Raw genomic sequence first — 20,201 nt, 5'->3', positions numbered from 1 at the left:
AAATATTACAATGTCTATAAAATTAAAGGAACAGTTTGAGAGTTGACACCACTCTCATGACCGTGCGCTAAATATAAAGCTACAGCCAGCAGCCGTTAGCTTATCCTGGCATAAGACATAAGACCAGATGTTTTCCTCCTGTTTCCAGTCTTGGTGACGTGCAGCGTAGTGGCTGCTGGGTGTAGCTTTATATTTACCGTACAGACATGAGAATGTTATCTTCTCATCAAAACTCCCTGCAAGAGGGTAAATACAAGCAGAAAGGTGGAACTATTACTATAACATGTTTGGCCACCTGGAGGCAGTGGAAACAAGTTGTGAATGCAACATTGACTTATCGTCTCTTTTAGAGTTGATACTAATGCAGTGCCCGTTTTTAAACATGGTGTTCAGCTCAGATTATCTGATAGTGTGAGTTAACCCTCCTGTGTTGCTCACTGCCACCCCGATAATATCAAACATAAAAAAACATGGTGAAGTGCCCTCTCTTCACTATAAACATATCACGTCTTTCTGCGTGCTGGTGGCCCTCTGCATACATCTGGTGCCCTTTTGATTTTTTCGCCCCTGCCCCTCAAACATCCTGAGTCCTCCACTGACCAGAACAGTTTGAATAGGAGCTGAAACTCACTCTCACTGATAACTCTCTGTAGATTCATCACTACAACACCATTCACATTGTTTTAGGATTATCATAAGATGTTGTTAATTATGCCAAAAATATCGATTACAGCCGCTTCAGGGTTATAATGGGATTATCACCTCTGGTCCTTCATATGTCAAACAGACGGGATGGCAATTAAAACAGGGAAATTATTCCTTGAAACACTTTGGAAAGTACAGAATTCAAACATATTACCCCTTTTGAATATTTGACACCTGTATCAAATTATGTGAAGAACAGAGTGCACATGCACTGAAGGAAACTTCCTGGGAGAAGGAGAAAATCATCATGTCTGTCTTGTCCGAATAGCTCAGTCGTTACAAGACAGTCAAGAAACACTATCTGTCTCTTACCAAAGGAGCGTCAGTGTCAGGTGACGTACATTTGGATTGATGAAGCTGGAGAAAATCTATAATGTAAAACCAGTACTCAAAGAACCAGCTGGCATTTGATGTATAGTCGAATGAACACCGACTTTGTGACACTTTCTATTTGTGGCCACTGAAGTTATTGTCTAGAGAGCTTCGTGTAGGATTGTTGATATTTTTCTATCAAATATTCAGCCTGATATGTCTCTTATGAACACGTGTTGACTTTATCCTTCAAAATGTTCACCCCTCCCCACAGATATCATAATTATTATTATAAAGCTATCTAGGTCGATGTGAATTCAGTTCCTGTCAGAATGTCTTAAGATCCTTTCCTTCTTGACCCAGATAATCTGGTTCTGTTGAGGTGCTTGACAGCAGCCATGTGACCTTGTTAACAGAGAATGTGACAGTATATATAACTTGGTTTAAGGAATATATGGGTCGCTTCCAACAAAATCCGACGGGAGAAAATGAATTGTCCACATATAAAGACATATTCTGCTGAATAAATGACAGTATGTTTATTATTGTATCTTTTGTGTAGTAGGCGGCCGCTCCCCCTGCCCACCAGTGTGTAGTGTGTATGTTGAATATTCATGTTTATATGATATGTTTTGTCATGCATTTCCTGCTTTGTTGCTTATTTTTCTGTGAAAAAAATAGGGCAAAGAAGTTTCCTCCTTCACCTAAAATGAAGGAACTGCAGGTTTCCTGTTTTTGCCTTAACTCCCCCTCCTTGAATGGTACGTTGGAGCGACTTATAGAAAAATTAAACAATTAGAAAAGCTGTTTTTCTAAATTACAAAAGTTAGAAAGGTATAATTTGAAAGTTGTTTATGAGGCATCATCAAGGTTTGTCATTGTTCATATTGATTAATAAAAGTCCAGTGAAATGAGTCACATTAAATAACTCTCTTGATAAAAGTAGAATAAGTCTAGTATTTGTTGTTTGTAAGGTGCCATATGATGGACGACATCATCTTCAAAGCCTAAATTAGCCCTTTTAGCTCACTTTTTCTGGTCGAAACACACATAATTCATGAATAGACTGGATTTTTTTCTGGTTCTAATGTATATTATCTGTTTTATTTCACTCTTTTTAAAAATCTTATTTCATTGTAGCATGATTTTTTAAGGTTTAAGGTGATGTATTTGTCATTAAACAACACCGGCTTGCATAACAAAATGAAAATTTGTAATTCCTTCATGCTACACAAACATACACTTACACAGTTATTGAGGCTTTAAACACATATAGGCTACATACAGACACACACATCCAGTAATTCTCTGTAATCCTTTTTATAAATTAGCGTTTGACTTTAATATACCTGATTTTATTTAGTGATCTATCTCCTGTTGGCAGCATTTACTCAATTTAAGCAGCTCATTCCACTACACTCCAGTCTATCATGTCTAAATGGGACAAAAATATTCAGATAAGAGAGGGAATATCAAACAGCTGCTGTATGAAAGGCAAATTAACATCTTTTATAAATGGACTGACATGTTCTTCTTTCTCAGATGGCAAACTTCTCTCAGCCCTGCGCGCCTCTGTGTTGCTGTAAGCAGTGAGGAGCAGCTGGTGGTGCATGTGGTCCCCAGTAAATCTGCTCTGCGCTCAGAGCAGCAGCGCTCATCAGTCTGGCCGGAGCAGGACGCGCGCTCTCCACTGTTTCCCCTCTTGTTTTCTGTTCATGGCACGAATGGATGTCCTCCTCGTCCGTGTAGTTTGACATATGGCTGAGCGCAGGACCAGGCGATGAATAACACAGTGGCAGGAGCTGGCGGCCGGGAGGAGTTGCCGGCTCACCGAGCTCTAACCGGCTGCGTCCTGGCGCTGCTCATCATCTGGACGCTTTTAGGCAACTTCACGGTGTGCGCAGCCGTTTTTCGCTACCGGCACCTGCGCGCCAAAGTGACCAACATCTTCATCGTGTCACTGGCTCTGTCGGACCTCCTGGTCGCCGTGCTGGTGATGCCGTGGAAAGCCGTGGCTGAGGTGGCGGGTTTCTGGCCGTTTGGAGGCTTCTGTAAGACCTGGCTGGCCTGTGACATCATGTGCTCCACGGCCTCCATCCTCAACCTGTGCGTCATCAGCGTGGACCGATACTGGGCCATCTCCAACCCCTTCCGCTACGAGAGGAGTATGAGCAAGAAGGTGGCCTATGTTATGATCGGCGTGACCTGGACCGTCTCCGTGGTCATCTCCTTCGTGCCCGTGCAGCTGAACTGGCACCGGCCGGAGATCGGTGATCCGGCTGCCGAGGGTCTGGCGCCTCAGGGTGAGAGTGTCGACGGGAGCTGTGACTCCAGCCTGAGCCGCACATACGCCATCTCCTCCTCCCTCATCAGCTTCTACATCCCCGTGGCCATCATGATCGTCACATACACCCGCATCTACCGGATAGCCCAGATGCAGATCCGGATGATATCCTCCTTGGAGCGTGCGGCGGAGCACGCGCAGAGCTGCCGCTCGGAAGTACCTGAACAATTTCCTCACCTGTGCACGGAAATCAGTGCCAACTCATATCAGTCTCATATCCGTCTTCACCCCGACCCTCAGCACTCTACCGACTCACACAGGGAGCTCAAAGTCTCCATCAGAAAGGAGACGAAAGTCCTCAAAACTCTGAGCATCATCATGGGGGTTTTCGTCTGCTGCTGGCTGCCGTTCTTCCTCCTGAACTGCGCTCTGCCCTTCTGCCCCGGACCGGACGCCCCGGGGGCACAGCGGGGTCCCTACTGCGTCAGTGAGAAAACCTTCGACGTCTTCGTGTGGATCGGCTGGAGCAACTCGTCCCTCAACCCGATCATCTATGCGTTCAACGCGGACTTCAGAGACGCTTTCCTGCGCCTGCTGCGCTGCCGCGGACGAAGCTGCTGCGCCGCGGTGAGCGCAGCGGTGGAGACCGTGATGGCGAGCAAAGAGGCCGCGCGCCTGAAGCAGGAGAGCCCGCTGAACGTGAAGCTGAGCGTCTCCAGTGCCGTGAGAACCGGGGGGAGCGAGGACAGCGGGAACAGCGGGGTGACTGTGTTTTATCACAGAGGGACGACCGCGGAGCAGGCGACCGACACCGAGGAAAGTAACGACAAAGTCAGACTGACGCAGATACCGAAGTGACTCCCATTTATCAAATCCCACGTTCCGGGTCAGGGAGCAGGAAGAGGGTGGTCACATCCAGCCACAGGTGTAGTACAGGGGCTGGATAAAGGAGGGAGTTTACTCACAAGGTCAGTCAAACAGCCGTGTGCACAACAAGAAGCCTTCCTAGATGAGGTGTAGTGAGTGTTAAAACACGGAAATCAGTTGGCGTTTTTGCACTTCCGGTTATCTGGTCTCAAAATCAATGGGTTTTTTGAATGGGTTTTCCCTTAAATGTCTGAAATAAGGTCGGGTTGTTAGATATTTACAAGTTTTGTTATACGACATAAAGTACATCATTAACTGTCCCACAATTTTAATTATAAAGCGCTTATGGCGGTTGCTAACAAGTCTAGTCAGTCTTTACAGGCCGACTTTAGTTGCAAACTTTTTTAACTTTATTACTTGTGACCAATTCATAGTAAATATGTATTATAATTGTGTAGAAAGACACTTGGTGGTGGTGATGTTTCAGTCATGTGACAGCAATGTAGCCTAACATTAGCTTTTTACTTCGAACGTTTTGATTTACGCTTCGAAAATCATAAAAGTGGCGTTCATCTGTGAAGATTATCTTGCTGGAACAAAACGTGTAAGTATCATAAGGACCAAACCACAGAGCTTATTTTCAGCAATAATGCAAAATCCAATTAAAAAGTCTCACAGGCTTTTCGACGAGGGAACCAGGGTGATGCTAACTTACCTAGTCTACAAAAATACGTCATCCCTACAGCACTTTATGCAGCCTGCAAACAAAAATCACATGATCACATTACCCCAAATAACAACTATTATCCCTATTTTTTACCAATATAAAAACACAAAATGTCATTTTCTTCTTTCTCAGAGAAATAAAGCCTGTGTGCTCTCATGAGCATAGCAAAAATGTTGGGATAATGGTAGGTGGAGCTTGTCCGTGAGCTACTGCTTCATTTTTGATCACATGGATGTTTAAATTCAGTGTGACGACGTATCAGGACAAATAGATCCAGATTTGGGTAAATAAAGTGAGGCCCAAAAGCAAGATTAAGATAGAGGAGATGTTGACTGGGTTTAATATTACTTTTCTGTAGCATAGATAAATTAAACTTGCAAGACACTCAAGGAAGAAAGCATTTTTCCAGCCATTGATGACAAACAAAAATGACAAAGAAGACCTGTGCGATGGCCAGAATCTTGAATGAAGATGGGACAAATTTGTAGTTTTAGTCTCAGTGTTAGATTAGATTTGATGTTGTAGCAAAACACCTTAAATAACATTGCAGAAGTTAACATGTCTGATTTCAAGAGAAGTCGCACTTGAAATTTGACAGCAAACAAATAAAACATCTCTCCCGTTTTACTTGAAACACACTGACATTTAGGTTTACCAGTGAGGATGGATGTTTTTGCCGTGAGGCTTCCATCCAAGGCACCATAGACAGCGCGTTATCAGAGGTCAGGATTTCTTTGAATCTCTAGAAATGGGATTATGTAACTAACTTACATTAGCACCCGTCAGCTGTGCATCTTGGTGGATGCACTGCACTCTGTTTCCCCCCTCTTTCTGCTGAAAGAAACAAACATAAATAATTTGTAAAGGTTGTTCCTGTGAAAGGTTCCCTGACCAGTGAGAACATAGAAGCTTTTGCGATGACAACCCTCAAAAACACAAGATGTGATTACGTGCTATGCAGTGAGGTCGATGCAGGAACAGGGACCATAAAATCAGTTTGAGATCCACGGTCTCATTTCCTGCTCGGTGATGAACTTCCTACAGATAAACATCTGAGTCATTTTTGTTTAATGAGACTTCCATGTTGGTGTTAAATATGAAACGTGTGTTACAACCTCAAGGACCCTGAAGCCTTAACGGAGCCGCCGAGAATTATGATTCCATCCTGAGTGGCATATATTTCGTTGGTGGTTGTGATTACGTCACTGTAACAAGATTAAAAGAAAAGTTCTTTTGGGAAATAAAATATTTTGCTTTCTTGCTGAGAGTCTGATGAGGAGACTGATAGCATTCTTACATCTGTCCAGTTGGTGGCATCTAGTGGTGAGGTTGTAGATTGAAACCAACTGAACACCCCTCATCTCATCTCCCCCACATTGGCCACTTAAAAAGCAAAAAACACAGTAGGCCCTCTCTACAGCCAGTGTTTGGTTTGTCTACTCTGGGCTACTGTAGAACATAGAGTGCTCTGTGGAGGAGGACCCGCTCCCTCTGTAGATATAAAAGGATCAGTCCAAGGTAACGAAAACACAACAAGTATTATTTCACAGTGATTATACACATTACAACTTTAAGACGTGATATTGTGTTTCTTTAATGAGTAACAAAATCAGACGTATAAAAACAACATCATGCTGTTTTACAGGGAGTTATATGCCAGGCTATTTCTTGGCCAGAAGAGTTGACTGCTGGGTCTGAAAAGTGAAGCAAATACTGAAGTGCCTTAAACCTGCATTCTTTGTAACGGCCATCAGGGGGCGACTACACTGGTTTCAAAAAGAAGTCTGATTGTATGTAAGCTTATGAGAAAATTGCCCCACTTTTTACTTGATTTATTACCTTCATAATGAGTTTATGGTCTCCATTGCCAGTATCAAGTCTTCTTCAAGACAGCATGATGTTCTTTTTGTAAATGATGTTTCCATTAAAATCGACAATGGTTTGCCTTAGAGCGTAGATAAGTAGGTAAATCTCTACCATGTCGTGTCCTCAGGTTCTCAATCAGCTCCAAATACTTTAGACTGGTATTGATCTTCTCATCTAACTCTCTGCAAGAAAGAGAATAATCGTATTTCCCAACAATGATTCCTTTAAAGTACACCACATGCAGTAATAGATGTTCCTAATTTCCAGTTTCACTGAAAATGTCTGCAGTTAACACATGTACTATCTCTATTAGGCACCAGTGATAACATGTTTGTGACTGTATTTATTCTGATTATGCAGGAGTGAGAAAACACAGAGATGGTATGGTGGACTGTGTAATTGTTTCCAGAGGGGAAGTGTGTGCAGCCTTATGGTTTTCATTGTGTAATGGGCTTGTAACCTACATAAGACATCCATCAGCTGTAGGCGTCTCCAACTGTATGTAAGAACGGCACTGTACCAAAGATGATTAATAAAACAAAGGTCAAATACATTTTTTAAGATGTGTCTCCCATTTACAGTGGTTGCATGTAGTGAGAAAAATCATTATAGGCCTGACTGTGGGGTCCTTTCTTTCCTTCTCTGATTACATCTATTAATATTGACTGACTGTCCTTGTTTCATTCTCTCTCCATTTCATTCTCATGTCAACCTAAAGGAGCTCACTGCATTAACGTGTCTCTCAGGGTAGGTGTATTCGCCGGGGGAAACTTTTAATGGGCCACACCTGCACACCTCAAATGTGTGAGTTAAAGAAACCCTGAAGGCTGCGGGTCAGAAAGAAAAAGAAGGGGGAGTTTTAGAAGGAGCTCTTAATCGATTTGTGAAGGCATCTAGCAAAGGTACTGGAACTACTGCTCTGAAGCCTCAGCGAACTGAAAGAGCAGTTTTTGAACACTTTATTTAAACATTTATCCCATTTTAACAAGATAATATTACCAGAGGAGACGACCCAAGTCCGCCAAAGAAAAACAAGTGCATAGGTTGTTTCATCAAATGCCCAAAAATGGTACATGTTTGCGTTCAAGTGGTAAAGCCCCCTGGCGGCTGTAGGAATTATCTTGTTTGTTGGATCACAGAGGGAGGAGGTTGTCGTGGTTAGATGGGCCAACAAAACATCAGAGACTGCTCTTTATTTTTTGCCCTCCAGCTCCAATTAGCAGTCAACATTACAACACATAACCACCCGAAAATGGAGGTCAACTCCACGTATCACTGCTGCAGTCAGGTTGATAAAAAGGAGTCAAACTAAATCCAGACTCTCCTGCCGGCTCTAAGCAGCTGAGCAGCAGCTCTTGCCCCCTCGACTCCACCCGGCCCTCCACTCAACACTCGGCCAACATCTTTTGTTTGATTTTGATAGAGAGCCCCCTAGCGGCTGAGGTTTAACTAAGTAGTTACCTTAAAGGTGCAGTTGGTGATGTATAGAAATAAAGTTGTTGATGAATGGTTGATGGAGGAACTAGACTCAACAGTCAACTTTCTCCAGCCTTTAACCCAGAACGTGATCTTTTCCGAACCCTAATCATGTTGTTTTTGGCCTAAACCTAGAAACAACTCAACAGTGTAAGATGAGGTTTTACTTTTGAAAGGGTGATGTCCTCATGGACATGGACTATATGGAGGTTTATTTTTGAGGACTTGTTGGCCCTTGTGTTGAAGAGAAAACACCAAAATGTTAAGGTTTTGTAAAAATGGTGTTTACCATTAAAATAGAACCAAGGTTGATTGTCGATGAGGAACAGAAAACTGTTTTCAGACTCCCATGTTAAAGTCCAATGCGTTGTCTACCGTTGTCTACCTGCCAGCCCACTGTCACACTTCCTCCACCCTTACTCCTGATAGACAACACTCTATTCCCATAACCAGTAGATGACCCAAACAATTAAATCTAATGATAGGTTGCTTTTAAGGGTTTTCACGAGTGAATGATTCACTTATGGTCACAAAGCCAGTCACAGGGAGTGAACAGAATTACATCCAAGTGTGTCTTGTGTTTACGTTACCAACAGTTCTCAACTTTCTGGTTTGTGACTCAAAAAAATAAAATGAAAGAACAGGTAATTGTGATCCTTCATCACAGGTTAAAGGTCAGTGAGCTGCTAGCAGTTCAGCCAAAGACTTTGATTTGATTTTCCCACATCATGCCGTTTAAAGCAGTAAAAATATCAAATATTCTACAAGAAAAAAAGAGAATTTGGAGATTAGTGAAAATCCAACCTAATCAAAGCAAAACAGACAACTTTTAAAATTTCCCAAAGCAATAAACAACCGTAGAATCCTAATTTGACCAAAAAACCTTGAACTCAATGCTATAAAGAATAAAACACCCAGTTATTTACTGATCTAGTAGAAAGAACGCAGGTTATTCTGTCACTCTCCCACTTCACCTTCTTTGATTAAATAATGCCGCTCCCTGTTTCACTTTCTTTCTGCTGTAATATGTTTTTTGGGAAAAATCGAGCCTGGTGACAGATTGAATAGCAAAGTGAAAATGAGGTTTATAGGGAACCAATCTACACAAGGAAATGTACTAACATGTCAAAACTATGAGCAAAAGTGAAATACACATGTATTTATATATGTATATATATGTGGGTAGATCAATCATTGGCCTGGACAATTATCGGATCAAATCAGTGCTTATCTTTAAATAATTAAGAAAATTGCTATTTTGGCATTTAATGCAGCTTAATCTGCAAAGTAACTGGTACCTACAGTTATCAACAAAAAGTACAAAATACAATACTTGCCATCAAAATGTAGTGGAGTGGAGTATAAAGTAGCAGAAAATGGATATACTCAAGAAAGGTAAGAGTACCTCAAAACTGTACTAACCCTACAGTACTTGAGTAAATGTACTTAGTTACATTCCATCACTGCTTATATGCATATACAAGTATGCACTGAGAGAGTAATAAATCTGTCATAATTTATAAAACACAAGGCATTCAAAGATTCTGTTAAAAGACAAATGCACTTGTGTATTTTGTAAATCAAATTTGAACTCGAACAGGTAACACTCGCGTCCAAGAGCACACAACTCTTATATAAATGACCCAATCCTGTAGATCCTTTATGTTTCCCAACACTCGGAGCAAGTCTGAGAAGTGAACACTGTGTACGTGTGTGTGTTTTATTTATGAGTGTGTGTATTCCAAGTCAATGAATCTGAATGTTTCCGGCAGAAAAATAAATTAGGTCAGATAAGATTAGCAAACGGGACAACACTGAGAGAGGAAAAAGGAGAGGCAGGAGGGAGAGAAAGTGTGTGATGGAGTGTGTGAGTGAACTATGAATAAAAGAGAACAGCGAGAATTTAAGCGAGAAATATGGAGTTGTTTAGGGTCAGTAGAAATGTAGGTTACAGGTGGCTGGTATCTGTGAGTGAATACAATTTGATGTGAATCCTAATAAAAATCCAGGTCTAGCAGATTTAAATGTGTTTTATTTGATTTTGGACTGAATTATTAAAGGGGACTGTTGGGCCTTGGCGGAGGTATGCGCTCTACTGAGTGCCATTCTAGGTAACACTGTCTAACTCCATTGTAGCAGACATTCAAAAACATAATTAAGTCATGAGTTTACATCCAAATTTTATACAGCCTCATTGCTACATGGGATAAGGTTAAGAAGGAACTGAAAAAAATCTCAAGTAAAGCAAATTGTCCTGAAGGGTTTAAGTCAAGGAACTTATAGAGAGACAGAAAACAGTGGAAATGGCATGAAGAGGCCACAATTATCTAATAGAACAAAACAAAACATTATTATTAAGAGGTAAATATTTCCAGCAGATGGCCACATGTGGTCAGTGCAGCTTGGAGTGCACATCAGCTGGCTGCCGCTTCACATTCCTGCTGCTGCGTGAAGCAGTTGAATTATTAGTGCGAGGCGTCAGGAAGCCTGCCACCCCACTCTCACGGTGTCCTTCTAACCTTCTAAAAATAGATCACAGAGAGAGACACACACAGAGAAAGGGTAGTCATGGGTTGTGTCTTACCGGTCAGAAAATGACCGGGATAATTCAAGAAGACTGCATTCTGCATCCACTAAGTTATTTTAGAGGGTTTGAGTTCAGTGAAATAACACAAAAAGCTTTATTTGTCTAGTCTGATGGCCAAAAAGCTCCATTTTGGTCTCATCAGACCAAAGAACCTTCTTCCAGTTGACCGTGGAGTCTCCCACATGCCTTTGGGTGAACCCTAGTCAAGAACGAACAGTGGCTTTCTCTTTGCCACTCTCCTATAAAGTTTTGACTGGTAAGGACCAGTTGTTGTATGCAAAGTCTCTCCCATCTCAGCTGCTGAAGCTTTTAACTCCTTCAGAGTCACAGGTGTCTTGGTGGCCTCCCTCTCTATACTCCTTCTTGCACAGTCACTCAGTTTGTGAGGACGGTCTGCTCTAGGCAGATTTACACATGTGCCATATTTCTTAATGATGGATTTAACTGAACTCCGAGGGATGTTCAGTGACTTGGAAATGTTTTTGGATCCATCCCCTGGCTTATACTCAATAACCTTTTCACAGAGTTGCTTGGAGTGTTCCTTCGTCTTCATGGTGTAATTGTAGCCAGGAATAATTATTAACCAGTGATTGAACCTTCAGACACAGGTGTCTTTATACTACAATCACTTGAGGCACATTAACTGCACTTGGGTGATCTCCAACAAACCTCTATTGAATTAGGTCAGTCACTTTAAAGGGCGTGAATACTTATTTTACATTATAGATGTTTAATTAATTGATGTTACTTTGTAGAAATCTGTTTTCACTTTAACATTAAAGTATTAAATTATACATTGTAAATTCTTAATAATAATAATAATAATAATAATAATCTTTTGACTTGATCACTGTGGCACACCATGTTCTAAGGATATTTCAAAGAAAGGAAAATACACTGTTGTATAAGGGAAATCAGCTAATGGAAATTATTTACAAAAATAACAGTACTTGAATGAATAACAAACGATTCTAAGGATCTGTGGCAGAGCAGAAGCATTGGTTGGCATTAACCTTTTAGTACAGTATATTAAAACACTTCAGATATGAAGTGTGATATGAACTGTCCTTATTTGAGTTTTCCACATTTGTGGGACACATAGTAGGAATAATAATTTTATTGTTGTCATCAGTAACCCTTGTCCTGTTGTTTGGATAATTTGTAACAGGAGGTTCAAACAAGATGTTTACTGACACCATGAATTGGAACAAGATAACAGAGGAACTTTGGGATCATTATGGTTGTATTTTTCTATATTTTCAGTATTGTTCCAGTAAGTCATACAATAAATTGATGAATTATTAATTTGCACTTTGAGCTTCGAGAGATCACCTCTTGAACGAGGAAATATAAAGACGTGATCATCAAGAAAGGATCACAGCACATCTTACAGTGATCGACACAGGTAGGATAGTTTGGTCAGGTTTGAATTACTTTGTGTACACTGGATAACATACTCTGTAATGACAGGGTATTTAATTCTTAAATGCATTTGATATGTTTTTTTTCTCAGACATGTTGTTCCATATACTTTTGTTCTTGGGGTCGGTGGGACATGCAGCCTTCACAGCTGATCCTTTACAAATAGGTAAAATACGACATACATACATACACTATGCTTCTTGCTATACATCACTGCTATATATTACAGAATATATTTTATGTGACTTTTTTATTCCATTAAATGTGACTTTTTGTTTTTTGCAGTAAATGAAGAGCTCCCTGACATTGAAGCCATCGATGATTCTGAGACATTTCAGAACCGCACCAGGACAAACTTTGAACATTTGGAGAGACTGAGAAACAAATCCACATATGTTGCAAGGAGCTGCAAAGAGATCAGGGACAGATATGGCGAACAAGAAGGTAAGTAAATGTTTGTTTAAGCAGTAGTCTGACATTAAAGAAATGTTCTTCTAATGTAATGTGTTACGTTTTGGCAAAAATTGGTGGGGACCCATGTGCAGAAACAAACGGGAGGCAGGCAGGATAACTAACAAAAAGTGAGCTTTAATTAATGAAAGCTGTAATCCAAAAAAACATATAATCCAAAAACCCAGGAAGAGCAAATACCAAAAAAATACAAAGTAGCGAACAAAAGCTAAAACTACCAACTGAGAAGAGCAAAGTACAACTCAGTAAAAACACGAAGAACAAAAAAACAAAACAAAAAACAACAAACACAGGAAGACACTGGAAGAGGCTCAGGTGAATAACTCAGTTGAGAAACACAGGACGAACTGACAAATACAACAGGGAGCACACAGGCTATTCACACACACACACACAAGGGCTGATTGACAAACAAAACACAGGTGAACACAGAAAAGGGCAGGGCATCCCACAATAGGAGAAAATGAAAAGCAACACACGACACATGAGGGCAAAACTTCAAAATAAAACAGGAACAGAATAACACAAACCTGACAGTAATGGAAAATTAAAAGTCTGTAATTCAGTGTGCTGCAGTCCCCAACCTTTTGCATGAAACTCAACAGCTGATGACAAATAAATCAAAACAAAGCTGTATTTTCAGTCATTAACTTGAACTATGATGTTTCCAGATGGGTTGTACTACCTGACCACTACTAATGGCATGGTCTATCAGACCTTTTGTGATATGACCACGGTGGGAGGCGGCTGGACGCTGGTGGCGAGTGTCCATGAGAACAGCGTTTATGGAAGGTGCACTGTGGGGGATCGCTGGTCGAGCCAGCAGGGCAACAATGCTGAGCTGCCAGATGGAGACGGGAACTGGTCCAACAGAAACATGTACGGGACAGCAGAGGGTGCCACCTCGGATGATTTTAAGGTGCAATGGCAAAGACGTGCTGCACACAAAAGTAGAAGTTAAAGAAGGAAGTACTCAAACATAAACTATTGAATAATTTATAGTGGACTCCAATATGTGGACAAATTATCTTATCTTTATCATTCCAAAAGTCATGATAATCAAAGGTTTCAAGGTGGATTTCAAGCAGTGCCTGTTTGGGTCAATTGAACTGTGATCTACATCATGATAAGAGTCATGACAGTATTGTACATTTTCACAGAATCCAGGTTATTACGATATAGCAGCAGAAGACATGTCTGTGTGGCACGTACCCAACAACTTCCCACTGGAGCACTGGAGCCTGGCAGCCATCCTCCGCTACCACACTAACAACCGCTTCCTCCGCCTGTATGGAGGGAACCTCTTTCAGCTCTTTAAGGTAACTTAAAGCAACATTATGTAGAAATTGGCGCCCCCCTGCAGGGCATTGTCTGTGACAATGAAAAAATCATTGCATTGAAAAATTACTGACCTTATGGTAGCTGACAACCCTGACAATAATACAAAAATCATAAACGACACTTGACAATAATGACACATCCTTTCAGCAATATCCCGTGAGATACAACATCGGCTCGTGCAGCAACAGAGGGCCAGCTATTCCCATTGTGTATGACCATGGAGACAGAGAGTCCACCAGAATGTTTTATGGACCAAACTCAAGAAGTAAGAGCTCATGGAGCAAGAAGCAATTTTCTAGGTTAAAGGTTATCTTTCAATTATTAAGTGGTTAAGGAAATATCTAAACCAAATGCTGATGTTGACACTTGTAATACTGAGCATGTTGTTGTTTCTGTTTACATAAAAGATGAGTTTGAACCAGGTTTCATCACATTCAGAGCGATAAACAATGAACGTGCAGCCATGGCTATCTGCTCCGGGGTCAAGCCGACTGGATGCCACTCCGAACATGTGAGTCTGAACCCTTCATCACACTTCTACTCCCTCAGTCAGCACAAAAAAATAATACACAGTGTAAAATAATACCATTATTTATTTTGTGTGTGTGTGTCCAGTACTGTATTGGAGGAGGTGGTTATTTCGACCCTCGCCAGTGTGGGGACTTCCCATCATTTGACTGGGACAGACTGGGACACGATCAAGGCTGGAGCGCTTCCAAAGAGATGACTGAGGCTGCTGTCTTACTCTTCTACCGCTGAGAGGATTATTTGCACATGTAACTTATGACTCCACATCATGTCAGGCTGGTGTCATGAACTGGCCTTGACTCAGAGAAAATTAAACCACATGTTTCCTGAGGTCCCTGCCTACTCCTACTGCCCTGTGAACTATGAAGCCAAACCAACAATACAAATAAGAGGCGGAACGGGAGGGACGTCACACTAGTCAACAATCACAATTTGTTTGTAATTATGCTGCACTCCAGCAGATGGCGTTATTGTACTGTATTCAAATAAAATGTCAAACATTGGGCATCCTCTCTGTCCAAGGAAATGCTCTTTCAGAACCCTAAAATGAAAATTGTGACTTGTCTTTCTGACCACTAGATGTCCTGTGTACCATCATCTCTCACATAAACTACCAACAGAGGTCTTAACTTTGATAGGCAGACTTTCAATTTAGAGCAAAGTTAGAGGTCACCTGACTGAGAGAAACAAAGGCGAGTGTGTACATTGTTCAGTTTTCAGGCAGCCCGCACACAACACATAACAACAACTTCCTGTGACCAGACCGACACATATGTTGGCTTTTATTACCAAATATCAGCTAGTCTCATCCAAGTTTAGCATGATGGACTTTCCACTCAGACCAGTGACATTTGTATTATCACTGTACATTTTATCTATTAAGCTATTTTATTTAATGATAGCCTGTCTACCTAATGCGAAAACAGACGTTCTAGCGGTTCCCTGCTGTATTACTGTTTGTACTGCAAACACAACGTTAGCAACATGGCTACCGCTAGCAGCCTGGCTACTGTCCAAAGCAAAAAAGCAACCGTAAGAATCCCAGTTTCACCTAGAGAGTGCTATGAAAATGAGTAAAACACTTAGTTGTATTAATAAGTCGGCAGGTTTTGTTACTTACTGATCTAGTAGAGAGAATGCTGGTTTTTAACCGTCTCAAGTCCCAGAGGTAAGATGAAACACTTATCAGCAGGGTCACAGACTTTGACATGGCACCGTGGCTCTCCCCATCAAGTGAATGCCCGTCCGATCACTCTTGTTTTACCTCCGTTTTGATCTCCCCCCTTTCTTCCTTTTCTTTTGCAGTGTAGAGTTCCCGGTTATTCCAGTTTCTCCACCATTACCTGAGGATAGTGACCAGGGAAAGCAATGCCTCCTCCTGTTCTGGCTGTGCAATGGCAGACGTGCTTCCTTCATCTTTTGCTGGAAAAATTTAGCTGGGTAGCATATCGATAGTGAAAGCAAGACTAAGGGATCTATATGTGGATGATGTCATTTTTCTATAGCCGTGACACTATGCAATCAGTGTTTACTCCAGAAAGATAAGTCTGATGATCCATTTTGGTCTCATCAGACCAAACAACCTTCTTCCAGTTGACCGTGGAGTCTCCCACATGCCTTTGGGTGAACTGTAGTCGAGATTCAATGAGCTTTCTTCAACAGTGGCTTTCTCTTTGCCACTCTCCTATAAAGTTTTGACTGGTAAGGAACCCAGGCAACAGTTGTTGTATGCAAAGCCTCTCCCATCTCAGCTGCTGAAGCTTTTAACTCCTTCAGAGTAGTCACAGGTGTCTTGGTGGCCTCCCTCACTAGTCTCCTTCTTGCATGGTCACTCAGTTTGTGAGGACTGACATATGCTATATTCCATTTCTCAATGATGGATTTAACTGAACTGCGGGGGATGTTCAGTGACTTGGAAATGTTTTTGGATCCATCCCCTGATTTATACTCTCCAATAACCTTTTCACGGAGTTGCTTGGAGTGTTCCTTCGTCTTCATGGTGTAATTGTAGCCAAGAATACTGATTAACCAGTGACTGAACCTTCAGACACAGGTGTCATGACACAGCCATGACACCATGCAATCTGTTTACTCCAGAAAGATAAGTAAGCAAAAAAGTTGTCTATTGCTAGTTAAGAAAAATGCCTCCAAATAAAGCTAATCGTGGTCTACATACAGTTCTTGAGGCTTTACAGCAACAGCTATAATTAATTTCTCTTGAAAATAGTACATTTTTAAAAGTTTGGGCAAAAATTCAGAAGAAGTTCTAAGTTTTTTGGAAGACTATCATATGTTAAATATCAATTGTTACCTGTAATACAAAAACATTACATAATAAGCCTACCATTTATTTATTGTCAACAAATCCAATGGAAAGACCAAACCATCAGTTGATTTCTGACTTCCCTTTCCTGTATGCCGATTTGCTTACACAGAGGCTGTGAATCTTGAAAAATGGGTCACAAATATATAGTTTCATTTATAAATAATGGCAAAAAATATATAAAATAAAAGAGCCAGGCAATGCAGGTTTTTGGAAATGATAGTCAAACAACAATGGAGCAATATGTCACGCATTGCAACAGTGGACCTTGTTGGTGTGTTTTTAATAACTTTCAGACAATAACGGAGTTCTGTGATACAGAGGAATAAAGTATATCAGGTTTTGGCCACACACACAACACTTAGTGGGAACAAATCATTGTAGTTTTTCTTCTTTAATGGGATTTGTTGACAACAAGAAACATAGAATACCACAAGCCCTGACGTTTGTTGCAGTGGGAGCAGAAAAAAGTGGTCTTACGCTTGTGTGCATGCTCCAAATTTCATCAGAAATACTATGGACTCCGTTAGTATTCCCTTAGTGGAGGAGCATCACTGCAAATTTCAAAAGTTTACTTTGCTTTAAAAAAAGTCAGGAAACTGATTATTTCAGAATTACCAAGTAAAGTAGACTATTAATTTTGAGTTGTACAAGGTAAAAACTGTGAACAACTTAAAATTATTAGTCTACTTTCCTTGGTAAGTTTGAAATAATTATTTCCACGATTATTTTTAAATTAAAGTCACTTTTTCATTTACAGTGAATGAGATCAGGGAATAAAAAAAAAATGTTTAACTGGAGATCAAAATGGGATGAAAAGAGGTCAAGGTGTGGATGAAGTCCCTGCTGTAGTCTCCTTACAGTGTCTTTAAAGAATCATGGAAGATTACTCTCCATACTATTGTGCTTCAACACTTTTAATAATAATTCTCTTATACTGTAAATGTTAAAAGTTGACTTTACTTTAAAAAAGTCAGGAAACCGATTACCTCAGAATAACCAAGTAAAGTAGACTAAGTTGTACGGGCTAAAAAGTTTTAACAACGTAATATTATTAGTCTACTTTACTTTGTATTGTTGACTTTATCTGTTTCCTTGATTTTTTTTGAAGTACGATAACTTTGTCAGATTTTACAGTGTATATCGAGGGGGGACGTTTTTGACTTGCACAGCTCAGTGCGAAAAAAGGAAAATAAGCAAAGGTGAGGAGTGTGAGGTAAATATTGTGTTTAATAAACAAACATCAGTCAGGGAACTGACATTAGTCTGGGGATGGAGAAGAGGGGGAATATAAAGCACAATGCACATGTGTAGAGGTGGGGGGACATATTTATCTGTTACACAAGGTGCCCCTGTACAGTAGGAGCAGGAAGTTCTATATAACATACAGATCAGGATCCAAGTCTACGGTACAAAAACTTAGCAGCAACATGTTAACGTCGGAGACCAAGGGGCTAACAAAGTAGTTTCATTTAGAAAAAGTCACAGTATTCTTTAAGCATAAATTTGTTAAAAAGGTAAAAACAGTTCTAAGCATCCTCTAGGGTCAATGCTACTCACAAGATTTGTGTGTGAAATACATAGGTAGGGAAATTATCTATACATTTATAACTCTAATATAAAGACCTTCTGGCAATGGCACAGTACAAACTCTCAGGAAACGCGACAAAAATATACAATGTCTTCACGTCACATTTGCAGATTAAAATGTAACTAAGGTCTCTGGCAAGCACAAATAGTTTCAGTGATCAAAAAAAAAAAAAAAAACAACTTCTCTTCAACCAAAATAAAGGACACCATTTTGTTAGTTCAGCTATCTTGACAGATTATGTCTTTTTTAATACAAAAATAAGGACAAATATAAATTAATATATATTAAAAGAATCAGATTGATACATAGGGGATCTACTGAATAAGTACAGGTATTTATGATACAATAAATACTTGTCATTCATGACTGGGGGGAGATAAACAGAGAGTAGTGTATTTAACCTTGCAGGTAATATGTATAACTTCTACAGGTGAGAGCGTTTGTATGTGTGTGTGTTTGTGTTGTTCAGTAGCTGTAAAAAATACCACGAGTTTGAGCACAGCTGTGTGTAGGATCGTGCACACAGTCTCAGAGGGTTCAGGAGGTCCGTTAAGGGGAGACCTGGGACTACAGTGGTGGTTTCTTGTGTTGCAGGGGGTTATCACTGCCCTCCGTCTCCCGTGCCTTAATGCAGCTCCTCCTAGTGGTGAGTCTGTGGTACTACCAGTTAAGGTTACTCCTAAAAACACACAACTCACGGACAGGAAGCAGGAAGTCTACAGGAGGCGGTCAGCCGTCAGTGACCGGTCAGTCCTCCAGGGAAGAGACAGTGTGGCACACCATTGGAGTCATCATGACCAACAAAGGAAGAAGTAGACGTAAGGAAAAAGTCAACTCTTGTGTTTTTTTTTTTTTTGTCTTTTTCTCCACTTCATAATAAAAAATAAGTCTGTTTTTGTACTTTACAATACAATTCAAACATCCCCACCGAGGAAGCATCAATCATCAGTCCAGCACTGACAAGAAAAGAAACTCTCTTTTTTCGTTGTTTCTCTTGTTTTTTTGCCTTTTTTAGGGTTTTTAAAAAAAAAACAGGGTTGGTGAGGGGGGGCTGTGGAGGGTAGGGGTTTTCTCCTTGGATGAGGGGGACGGGGGTCAAGTAAGGCGGGCCGGAACATAAAACATATCTGGAGGAGAGGGGATCTGTCGAGGGTGTTGTCTCTTTTTTTTTTCTTCTTTTTTCATTTCTTTTTTATGAGGAACACTTTGTACAGCCGCACTTGACCACCTTCTCCACTTCCTGGACGAAAGAAGAGCCGTCAGTGCACTGGAAGGTGTATTTCCTGCGTTTGCTGCGGAGGGGGGTGCAGCAGGTGCCCTGTCCTTCTGCTCCCCCCGGGCAGCTGCCCCGACACTCTAGGCGGGAGACCTTCTCCTGGGTTTGGCACGCCGCGTAGCCTTGCTGTCTCTGGTAGACATCTCGGACCCGTTCCCCTCGGCAGGCCACCTCTGCAGGCAAGAGAAAGGTTAGAGGTGATCCATGCCTGTAGCTGTTTTTGAAGCAGCAATGTTGCAAACAAAAGGAAAAAGTTGTAAAGAAGGACAGAGGACTGTATACAGGACAACAGACGGACAGTGAAATGAGACTAGGCGACTCCGTGAGGGATGACACACTGCAGAAATACCTTGAAATGTTTCAAACAAAACCTCATGAGATTTGTGAAACAAGCAAGAAATCAGGCCACCAGGTCGACTGTGCAA

General features: G+C 41.0%; 3 protein-coding genes across 6 annotated transcripts in view; 2 read left to right on the top strand and 1 right to left on the bottom strand.

The window, feature by feature from the left end:
* The first annotated feature begins 2,170 nt into the window (after positions 1-2,170).
* On the top strand, positions 2,171-4,630 carry LOC311272713 (D(1) dopamine receptor-like). The gene has a single exon (XM_084379295.1). The coding sequence runs from the start codon at positions 2,798-2,800 to the stop codon at positions 4,157-4,159; it is 1,362 nt and encodes a 453-aa protein (XP_084235421.1). The 5' UTR covers positions 2,171-2,797; the 3' UTR covers positions 4,160-4,630.
* A 4,983-nt stretch (positions 4,631-9,613) lies between these two features.
* Positions 9,614-14,874, top strand: LOC311273881 (intelectin-like; the record flags this gene model as incomplete). The annotated part of the gene is made up of 7 exons (XM_084381168.1): positions 9,614-9,632; positions 12,532-12,690; positions 13,389-13,636; positions 13,878-14,036; positions 14,206-14,323; positions 14,466-14,569; positions 14,674-14,874. 7 exons carry the CDS (start codon positions 9,614-9,616, stop codon positions 14,815-14,817), a joined length of 951 nt encoding a protein of 316 aa, XP_084237294.1. The 3' UTR covers positions 14,818-14,874.
* Positions 14,875-17,170: 2,296 nt separating this feature from the next.
* The window catches only part of slit2 (slit homolog 2), an 89,852-nt gene continuing 86,821 nt past the window's right edge, over positions 17,171-20,201 (bottom strand). For 3 of the 4 annotated variants that reach the window (XM_084365368.1, XM_084365370.1, XM_084365369.1), the window contains one exon: positions 17,171-19,949. In XM_084365368.1, coding sequence (XP_084221494.1) covers positions 19,693-19,949 — 257 coding nt within the window. In that variant the 3' untranslated portion in view covers positions 17,171-19,692. The remainder of the gene's footprint in view (positions 19,950-20,201) is intronic. The other variant, XM_084365371.1, reaches the window with a different exon arrangement.

This window comes from Pagrus pagrus (genome assembly GCF_965226575.1).
Source record: "Pagrus pagrus genome assembly, chromosome: 2".
NCBI lineage: Eukaryota > Metazoa > Chordata > Actinopteri > Spariformes > Sparidae > Pagrus > Pagrus pagrus.
Note: the sequence above shows the minus strand (reverse complement) of the source record. Positions and strands in the feature narration are given on the sequence as shown.